Source organism: Cavia porcellus, unplaced genomic scaffold, assembly GCF_034190915.1.
Source record: "Cavia porcellus strain 051 isolate PalLab524CR breed Dunkin Hartley unplaced genomic scaffold, mCavPor4.1 scaffold_22, whole genome shotgun sequence".
Lineage (NCBI taxonomy): Eukaryota > Metazoa > Chordata > Mammalia > Rodentia > Caviidae > Cavia > Cavia porcellus.
In genome coordinates this window covers 32,149,293-32,160,345 of record NW_026947505.1, presented here as the reverse complement: position 1 = coordinate 32,160,345, position 11,053 = coordinate 32,149,293, and the positions used below count along the sequence as shown (strand labels likewise).

At 42.9% G+C, this 11,053-nt stretch overlaps 1 protein-coding gene across 1 annotated transcript in view; it reads left to right on the top strand.

Annotated features, from left to right (window-relative positions):
* The first annotated feature begins 6,613 nt into the window (after positions 1-6,613).
* Ppp1r14c (protein phosphatase 1 regulatory inhibitor subunit 14C) overlaps positions 6,614-11,053 on the top strand; it is an 83,006-nt gene continuing 78,566 nt past the window's right edge. The window contains exon 1 of the mRNA XM_063233011.1: positions 6,614-7,004. Within this exon, the coding sequence (XP_063089081.1) occupies positions 6,717-7,004 (288 nt within the window). The 5' untranslated portion in view covers positions 6,614-6,716. The remainder of the gene's footprint in view (positions 7,005-11,053) is intronic.

Genomic DNA, 11,053 nt, shown 5'->3' with positions numbered 1-11,053 from the left:
CCTTTGTGAGGGTCCCTTTAGTCAAGGGGTGGCAGTGGATTGTGGAGGGTTGACAGGGGAAGTCACAGAGATGTGGGGTAAAGGCTGACTTTTCCAAAATGTTGGATAGTAAAATGGGAGAGAAAAGGCGTTTGGCTAGAAGAGGGACTAAATGCCTTAGTTAAGGTAAAATTTCATCCCTTAAATGGTAAAAATTCCCTGGTCTATTCCATTCATTGTTTTTGAGTAACTGGGATTTTAAAAACAACTTGCTTTCAATAAGTATATGTGTTTGTATCTTATAGATGCAAAGTGTTATTGTATTGCTGAATTCACTATTATCTTTATTTTCTTGCAGTACTAGGGACTGAACCCAAGGCCTCAAGTTTATTAAGCGAGTATTATTCCAACAAGCTCTTCTCTCAGCCCTGCAGAACAGTTTCCTTCATTTCCAAATTCTTTCTCTTTAATTTTGGAAATCTGCAAAAGCAGTATTTATACTGTTCATCAAGACTTGAACATTGGGGACTCCGGGAGAACATGGCGGACAGACAACAGCAACTACTGAAGGCTCTCTGAAAGGCTCGGCTCAGAGGCCAGGAATGATGCGGACTAAGGAGATACGAACCAGTAGAGATATGCTCTGCTGACTCAGGAACGAACTGGGCTGAGAGAATCCAACTTAGGATACAGTCCTGGCGCTAAAATAGGAACAGAAAAGACTCGGTGTAGAGGCTCGACCCCGCGCCACTGGAAGCCGCGATTTGGGTTTCCCGCCGCCCGGCGGCTGGCTGCCTCCACAGCGGCTCGGCAAGGAGAGACGCGCCGAGCTCTGGGAACGGGAGTCTGCGAACGGAGTCGAAAACAGGACGGACAAGGAGGTGTACATGAAAATTGACTGGTGGCGAGGTGAGCGAGAAACTGACCCCCTACCACAGTTTGACTCCAGCGGAGGTTTTTCTGGGCTCAGGCAGTCCTGTAAGAGCAGGGCGCGGTGGCAACTCCAGCCACACATTCCCCTCTCGGACGGGATTGGTGAAAAGTGCCTGGCCTGAGTGACGCTGCTGGTGGACTCCCTAGGCTGGCCTAACCCAGATCCCAGAGCCTGACGGTGGCCCGGAGGAGCGACCGACTCCCGCGTAGGCTGCCTCCTCCGCAACTCCCTGGGGCGCAGCGGTGGGCGGGAACAACTAGCCAGCGCAATTTGATCAGGCTGTGGCTGACAGGCAGGGAAGCCGGGCCTCCCATGTAAGCTTGCATTTTATAAGGAACAGAAAATATGGGGAAGGGAAGCAACAAAAAAGGCTCCTCGGCCCCCAATCCTGAGAATCAGGCAATAGTGGACACCGCACCAATATACATTAAGCGCCATATAGAGAGCCTCATAGACCAATTCAGGAATGAAGTTATCAATGACCTGAAGCTAGAAGTATGCAGAATAGTTAGAGAAATGCTAAGCACCACCCAGGAAAAAACAGATGGTGGAATGGAAGAACAGAAAAAGAGGGGAGAATTGCTTGATGGAGAAAACAGAGAAAGCAATGAGTATGTGAAGCAGGTTCAAAGGGACTATCAAGAAATTAAGAAGTCTATCCAAGACTGGCATAACAGCTTGAAAGAAACTAAGGACAGACTATCTGAACTGGAGGGCAAACTTGAAACATGGGAGAATGAAATGAAAAACTTCTTAAAAATAACAAAGAAACAAACAGCAATAATACAAAGACAAGAAGATGATAAGAGGAGCCATAACTTAAGGATTAAGAACATAAAAGAAGAAGTAGGGACACAAACAAGTGAACTACAAAAGCTACTCACAGAAATAATCCAGGAGAATTTTCCTAATTTAGCAAAAGGTAAAGATACTCAGATGTATGAGGCATACAGGACCCCAGCTACCTACAACCCTAACAGAGAAACACCCAGGCATATAATAATAAAAATTCCAGAAATTCAATACAAGAACAGAATATTAAAAGCTGTAAGAGACAAGAAACAGATCACTTACAAGGGAATACCCATCAGAATTACAGCAGATTTCTCTTCACAAACCATCAAATCACGAAGAGCATGGGGAGAAATAATTCAAGCTTTGAAAGATAATAATCTCCAGCCAAGATTGATATATCCTGCACAACTGTCCCTGGAAATTGATGGAAAAACGAGGTGCTTCCAGGATAAAGAGGAACTGGGGGAATTTGCAACCACCAATTCAACCCTACAGAAAGTATTGCAGGATATTCTAAAAAAAGGAAAATACAAAGAACCCAGAAATAGTGGCGGGGAGGCCACAACAAATGGAGCAGAGAACAAAATGAAGAAGACAAACTGACAGCTACTGACAGAAAAAGAGCTCAACAGAAATGAGACAGAGAAGATTGGATGATAGGAACAGCTTTTTTTTGGAGAAAATGACATCTTAATAGGTAATGCTGATTTAGTACCATCTTGTTTTGAAGTCTCATCTAGCTTTTGTTCTTCTGTCTCCAATGGTCTAAACAGGTTGTATCTTATTGGATTTTGTTATGTACGATAGTATAAGCAAAAACCTTTTAAAGACAAGGAGATTATACAGAGACCATTGTTCATTTTCTGTTAGTCGATTCTAAATACTCTATAATGCTGTCATTCTCTTAAATGGTTTTACATTGTTTTGATATACTTAATGCTACAGTATATGAAGTTGTACTCAAGGACTTCAGGGAGGGAGTCAATATGGTAACTATTTTTGGGTCAGGATTATCTGGTGGTGAAACACTATTCTGCTTAAATGGTTATGTTTTGATCTGCGCTGTTTCGCTGTTATGCCCTCTTTTTTTCTCCATCTCCACTCCATTATTTACTTTTTTATTTTTATCCATTTAATTAAAGGGAAAAATATAGCAGGATATAATATAGTAACCCACTTTGACTCTCTATTATCTCGATTTGAAGCCCTGTATTACTCTCACCATCTTGTTTTTGAATGAGGTTCCTCTATTCTGTTTTGCTGGATAGTATCAGGTTCGAAAGTTTAGGCATCAGCTGTGAAGATAATGAGATTCAGTATAATGCCCATTCTCGTTGACTTTTATCTACTTTTGAAGACCTACAATGTCTCCAATGTTTTGGTTTTGTCGGTTTTGTTCTTTACTGTTTTGTTCAATTGTATTATAACTAATGATATAGGCAATTCTATTAGAGATAGCGGGAGGCATTATGGTAACCATTGTTGACCACCTTGTATTATGTTTTTACATTATCTATTATGTCCACCCTTTTGACTTGACCGATTCTGTTCTGTTATGTCACATTTGGTTTTACTCTCTTCCAAAAAAGCAATACGAACCGTGGGAGCAATGAAACCCAAAATGTGTAATAGTCACTGTACAAAAGAGAGGAAAAGAAAGTGCTCTAAACTATATAACTGCATGTATATTTAAATGCATAAGATAGAAAATGATATCACAGAGTTTTATTGGATCATTGAACAGAACTGTTTGCAGTATCATTGTTGGAATGTCCACTCTACAAGCTTTAATTTTGTGACTGGAACAATTATTTCTAAGATGGCAAAATGTAATCCATTAACTAGTGATTTCCTACTGCACATATTTTTCTTCTGTAAATCTGTATAACTTGTACCCCTTCACTGTTTTTTTTTCTTTCTTTTCTTTTCTCCTTAAATAAAAAAAAAAGACTTGAACATTGAAGTTTACTTTTTGGAACATGGAATGAAGCATGTGTATTTGAGAGACAGACCACAGAATTCACTTCCGTTGTAAGTAGTTACGTACAGCCCAGCTGGAGCAAGTGGGCCTGTAGAAAGAGGACTCTCAAGTCCAGGTGATTCATTTGGGTACTTGAAGGTAACATGTCCTTGGAAAGTGACTAACTACTCATTGACTATTTTTTTTACAAGTCCAGGAACTGAAAACTTAGGTCTTCTAGTACCTATCATTTTTGAAGTTTTAAGTGAAAGCTGTTTTAAGCACAAATGAAAGTATAATCTATGCAGTGACAAAAACTCAACAAAGAGTTCCTCGGAGTCAAGATGAAAGAGCAAGGCACAATCTCAGAACTCCAGCCCACACAGAACAAGTTCAGATGACACAGATATAGTACAAATTAGAGTTCACATACCTGCAATTTCTGAAAAGATAACAACGGAAGTAAACAAGCAACTTAGTTTTTGTACTGACTGGTTAATTTTACGTGCCTATGTCTAATGGTCTGGACAGCTGTTTTGAAGATAATAAGAGTTTCTATGGGAGCCATTGTTAATTTCTTTATCTTGTTTTGAAGTCTTGTATTATTTTCCCTGTTTTGACCTGTTTGTTTTTTTTCCATTTTGTTTGGTTTGATTTTACTATATCTGATATGGGCAGCTATTTTGAAGATAACAAGCTATGTTATGGTAGCCACTGTCAATTTCCTATTATATTCAAAGTCCTGTATTGCTTTCATTGTTTTGTTTTGATTGACTTTATTCTATTTTTCTGTGGTTGACTTTATGATGTCTGATGATATGGGCAGCTATTTTGAAGATAATAAGAAGCATTATGGTAGCCACTGTTGATTTCCTATTATCTTGTTTTGAATTCTGTATCACTTTCCTTGTTTTGATTTGATTGACTTTATTGTTTTATTTTGTTTGGTTTTATTACCTTTAAAATAATTTTTTAAAAAAAGAATTCCTCAGAAAGAGCTATGTGAATTTGCAGAAATTGTTTGAAGTTATTCTTGAATGACTGGCTTCATTGTCCAAGGACTCCAAGCAAGGAATTGGAATTTCTTACACTTTGCCACACTGCCAGATCACAGGCAGAGTTTTCAAAGTAATTGGTTTATTATTGATCGATGTGCCACAAGGCAGAGATTTTATACAGTTTCTCCTTTTTAATTAAAGTCTTAGGTACTATGGTTTTGATTTAAATTCTCCTGGTTAGTGTATGGCTTAAGGCTGGTGCTAGCCAATGTGAGGTGGCACTTGTCTGGACAGAGACAAGCTTATCCTATGTGTGGGGATACTGCTTCTGACAGTGCTCACCCTCTTTGCTATGCATTCAGGGTTTAAAATGATCTATCGTACCAAGGCAAATGGGGCAGAGATATAGAAAATGGTCATCTGTCGGCCGGAGCCAATCATGGTAATTTACTTTCCTTATTCCTAATAGATTTGTAGAAAAATTCAGCTTCTAAAAGACAGCTAGCCTCTTCTTTGGGGTGGAGAGGTGATCCTTTAACCTTAAACTTCTTTTAATTATTACAGGAGTCCAAGAACAGTATCAGCATCCCTGTGTCCCCCTGTTCCACACAATCCTCCCCTAGGTCCTTTTTGTTCATTCTTCAAAGCCTGAACTGTTGAGCTGCAGGCCTCCTGGAAAATCTTGGAAAAATCCCTACTCCAGGCGCTTGCTGGAAAACCCCAAAAGGAGCAAAGAAAGGCAGTCCTGTAAATGATCAGAAGACCTGAACACTTGGTAATGACAGAGCCCTTGCCATCTGGTTTCTTCTTTTATTTTTGGTGTCTTCATAGCTGTTAGGCTGGAATCTTACGCAGAATTCCTTCCACCAAGAAAGTTTTCAGAGGAAATCGATTTGGTTGGCTATTTTAGTTCTGAGAAACTTCTTTGACTAACTACAAGAAGACTTTACCAGCTCTTTTTAACATTCATAGAAACTACTCATTTCCAAACATCTTTGTGGTTTCTTTCAGTTGCATGTACAGAAAAGTATTGTTATGTACAACAGAAACACGTTAGTGTCTCTCTGCAATTTTACACACATACACATGCAGTTGTCTGTTTATAACTTCACTGCCCACTCACCTCTTTACCCTAAATGTTATAATGAGTCCATTCATTCCAAATTCCACTTTGTTGCTTGATGGTTTTCAAGGAGAGTTGTTAGTGCAGTTGGTTTCCTGGGTAAAAAGAGAGGGAGAGCTGGTTGAGTAGGAAAACAAGATGGTATTTTTAAACCCAGCAAGCCCTCCCTTTTAGAGACATGTTTAGGGTCAGGAAGCCCTTAGCCCCTCAGCTCTGGCGCTGACCACACTCCTTGCCCTTTTAGCTACAAAGACACCTTAGTGATCAAAAAGACGCTTGGTAAGGAAAGAAAAATTGGTGTGGAAATAACTTCCCAGATGTGTGATTGCCTGATTGCACAAACATCAATTTTTATCACAATCCTGGAGAGAGGAGGTGGCATCCATCGTGGCAAGAATAGGAATGTGCCTTAGGAATCGCCGGTGGGGAGACCCCTACTCGCCCCGCTGTGCCTTCCAAGAGGCAAGGAAAGCCTGGGCGAGGAACCTAGCGTCCCTTCCCACATCCCTTCCTTGGTGGTCGCTTGGGGTGGGAGTGGAGCGACCGCTGGAGGAGCGCTCCTTCCGTCTGCAAGACCAGAGACCACGACCCCGCCAGAGGACCGTGCCTCGGCACCCGGACTCGCGCCAGCGCCTCCCACCGTCCACGCTCCCGCACTCCCCGCCTCCACGGGCGCCTCTCACGCCCCGGGCCCCTCCGGGGCGGGGCCAGATCCCGCCTCCCGCGACCCGACAGCCGGTGCGGTGCTCGGCGGCGGCGGCGGCGTCTTTAAGGCCGCGGTCCCGCCCTCGCGGGCGTCGCTCCCTCCCCGCCCTCGCCCCGAGCCCGCAGCTCGCGCCGCGCCGAGCAGGTGCCCGCGCCCCTCGCATGCGGCGGCCGCGCGGGCGCTGGTAGCGGCCGGGCCGCGCTGGGCTCCGGCGCAGGGCCATGTCGGTGGTGACCGGCGGCAGCGAGGCGGCCGGCGGGCCCGGCGGGGGCAACGGCACGCGCGTTTTCTTCCAGAGCCCCCGGGGCGGCGCCAGCGGCAGCCCGGGCTCCTCCCGGGAAGATTCGGCGGCGCCGGTGCCCGCGGCGGCCGGGCAGGTTCAGCAGCAGCAGCAGCGTCGCCACCAGCAGGGGAAGGTGACGGTGAAATACGACCGCAAGGAGCTGCGCAAGCGGCTGGTGCTGGAGGAGTGGATCGTGGAGCAGCTGGGGCAGCTGTACGGCTGCGAGGTACCTGGGCGCAGGGCCGGAAGGGTCGGGGCGCCCTGCGCTCTCAGCCGCGCTGGAATCGTGGGGCGCCAGCTCCCCAGTGCGCACCGCCAGCTCTCGGGGACCGCGCGCTCTCCTCGGGGTGCCCTCGCGTGGGGCGCCGCCTGCGGTTGGGACGCTGCCTCCTGGGTTCAGCTCCCAGGCGCTGGGGAGCTGGGGGTCTTTGTGGCGGAGATGGGGGGATATTGGGTCCAGCAATGCGCTTTGCTTTCCGCCGAGCTCTGGGCGTTTCTAGGCTCCAGCTGTACCTGCCCGAGGGAAGCAGGTCGCTGAGAGTCCCAGGGAGAAAAGAATTGACTCCCAGGTTCTGGGCAGCCCAGGTTTCCGTGGAGAGGGAACAGGGACCTCAAGCTGCTTAACAAGAAAAAACGTTCAAGGGATCTCTCTGTGCCCCTTTAGTTCCTGAAATTCCACATTAATATCCTCACATGAACGCTTACCCTTTTCTAGCCGACCCCCCTCCCAACCAGTGTCCGCATAATTCATCTGTGCGTTCCCAAAGCTGCACACATCGGGCTTTGTTGTAGCAGCTTTATTTTTGGCTCCCCAAGCTTAGTTACACATGGACAGAGGCACAGAATGAGATCCTTGGACCACCTTTAAGAGTGCTCAGGGGGATGATTTTTGGGGTGCCTGAGATCGGCCAGCTCTTGGGGCCCAGCTCCCCTGTACAGGGCATTGTGGCTTCCCATAGTTTAGGACTGAGGTAATGTATGGATCTGACCTGACACAGGTCTATACGACATTAGATAAGAGGACAAATATTTAAAGGAAGCTGTTACAAGCATACACTGGAAAAATGATCCTAGCCTTATGCTCTCCCATGAGTCTTTAACAACTGTGGTTCTGCTTCTTGTAGGGGAGTGGAGTTTGGAAAGGGTGGAAGCTTGAAGATTAATAATTAAATATAGGGCTTCTAAATTAAAGCTAGATTTGTGTCTATACAACTGTTAATGTTTTTCCAGAGACAATGAAAGCCAGATGAACTCACTGGCTTTACCACTGATTTCGGGCATTCTGTACATCACACATTTTATAGCCTATTGTGAGTACTTATTTCCTTTACATTCTCATGGCACAAAGAAGCAACATTCTCACTGCTAACTCCTGTGAATGATTATGGTATAATGCAGCTTGACTATAAACTAATGAGCTTGTAAAAGATATATTGTTTCTCTAGCCCAGCTCTTTCAAAAAGGCAGTTTAATTGCATAAATAAAAACTGGCAAAAATACGAAGCGTTGGTGGTTTTTTTAATAGAAAGTTGGCAAGACTCTTTAAAGAAACAATATAATTGATTTAGGTGGAATTTCTGTTGGATGAATGGATGTGCTCAGTCCTGTTTCTGTAGAATCCAGTTAATTTTCATTTATTTCCTACTTGGCTTTATATTCCATTTTGGAGTTGGAGATTGTAGTTGGTAGAAAATCTACTGTTGAAATTAACAATGCTTCATTAGATGTAGCTTAGGAAGCTAGAAAGAGTTTCTTAAAAATTTTCAGAATACCTGGAGGAAAATGTAAGTTTAGGTGATCACCGCATTGAACATACTGATCCTTATATGTATATGATCTTGAATCTTTTCCTGGTACTTTTTTCCCTCAGATTTTATACCTTTAATTCATAGCAAATAGCTAGATGTTTGTGGTGAAATAATACAGATGCTCTATATGCCTAGGAAGGTGGCCAGAATTTCTCTTCAAGTTGCTGTTTCAGCTATTGAAGACCAAAGGGAGAGAGATCATTGAGAGGATTGGTGGCAGTTTGCAGTTTCTAAATTATTCGTACTCCTCAATGATAATGAAGAAAAGTGGATGCTCATAAACAGCCAAGCGAAGATTCTTTCTTCCCATCTATTTCTTCACTGGTGGGGCAGTACTTTGGTGTTACTTCTCTCTTTTGGTTACCTTTCTTTGCCAATGACCTTGAGTACTTCAGTCTCTGGTTTGTGAATCGAGAAGGCTCTATCCCTGGTTTATAGCTCTAAACCACATGAACATGAAGAGTAAGAAATATCCTTTCATATTTTAAATTGGTAGTATTTTCAAATGCTTATTGCATGAAATTGACACAAAAGGCCAATTTGGAGACTTCAGAGTTCACACTCACCAAAGGCCTGAGTTATCTGCTGAGTTGGGGTACAAGGTGAATCCATACTTAAGTTTCAGAAGAACTTGTACCAGACATGTCAGCAGTTAAATGACGTGACCTTTCAGAATAGAAAATAACTTTTTTTAAGGAGTTCTCTAAAGGAAGATATTTAAACTTAGAAAGGAATGAGAAAGAAGAAATATATAGACCTGGCTGTGGTTTTATCTAGCAGTTTAGATTGCCGGTCAGTTTTGTCTGGAGAAATACATTAAACAACATCAGGACTATGTGTCAGGTGCAGTTCTTGGCACTTTGATGCACTAGTTCATTTAGTGTTCACAAGAGGTGAATTTATTTATTTTATTTTGTTTTACACAAAAATGTTTTAGACTTAGTTTTGGAGAGGTACAAGAGACTTTTCCAGGCTTGCATAGCTGAGAAGTGAGTCATAAGAGGGATATAAACTCAGGCAGCGTGACTCTGAGACCACTATGTAACTAGCAGGCCTGGCTTTAACACTGCAGGGTCCTTTGCAAGACAACAAAGGGATATAACAATATGTCTCAGTTCTCCAAACTTAATGGAATAAGCTCACTGCATTTATATAATTTTGTTCAATTCACCTATCTTCATAACTGTATCTTCAAGTGACCTTGAAGGTTAGGTTTGAGTTTTGAGCTCTCCACATTCTCAGAGCTCTGAGCTGAAAGGCCGTTGGGAGAATCTGCCCCTGGGACAAGTGTTTTCCCTTTGGTTCCCATGCCTGGTACATTCCCACCTGTTGGAAGCTATTGTGTCCACTTGCCATAGCAAATCTTTGTACATATTTTCTACACTCTTTGACTGTATCCCTCTGGTTGAGAGGATAGTGTTCATGTCTTAGAGGCTGTTTGGTACCTGATGAAGGAATTCTGGGGATATAGAGCATGCTCATAACCAGGTGGAAGGACCCTGGTTCTAGGTCAGTTGATCTACGTGGTCCTGGAAAATCTTCCAGAAGGGAAGGCTGTGGTAGGTGTGGAACCCAAAGTGTGATCCCACTTACCTACTTTAAGGGTGACACTGTTGAGTAACACTTGTACAGCCTTTTGGACACTTGAATAAATGTTTTTATTAGATTCTAAAATATATGCTCATAGTTCTTTTTCATTTCATATTCTCATGGGAAAGCTTGTACAGATAATTACATTTTTTTTAGATAGGAATTTTGTTGTAGTGGAACCATAAGGTTAAATGTGTATCCATATGTGAACATTTCTGTTTTAAGACATTTTCGTATCTCTTCCAAATCCTGACAGTTTCTTAAGAGCATTTTAAATCTGGCATGATGTCTACTCCAACAAGTATTGTAAGATGATTTATTAGATGAGTCATACCAATTTTTTTCAATCTTGCCTAGCATCAAGATAACATCTCTACTCCCAGTTTTGCAGTTTGCTCTGTTTTGCTAAGCTCCTATTACTGAAATGCTAGTAGCAGCCTTGCCGTAGTGGTTTCAGGTGTTCAGGGAACCTGCTGTGTTACCCTGACTGACCATTTGGGAGGTCTTTCTTTTGCTTCATGCGTCAGCTTTTTAAAAAGAGGTTGACTGCACCTCTCATTCTTTCCCAACTCCTCACTATTTCCATCTTATAAACCAATGTTTTTTGAGTTTTTGATGGTGACACAGAAATATCCTTTCAACTGGTGCCTGATCCTTAAACAGATACATGCATGTATAGAGAAAGATCCACTTAATGTTACCATTTATGCCAAAGAGAAAATTTTTGAATCATCTAAAATATGACTGGATTAACGTTTAAGTGTAATGTTCTATTCTGTTTAATTTTCTGAGAGTGTCGGTTGTGACCCTCTTAAGTTGATTTCATGACATTTTGGACACATTTCTGAATTGTGACCCACAGTTTAGAAAATACTTC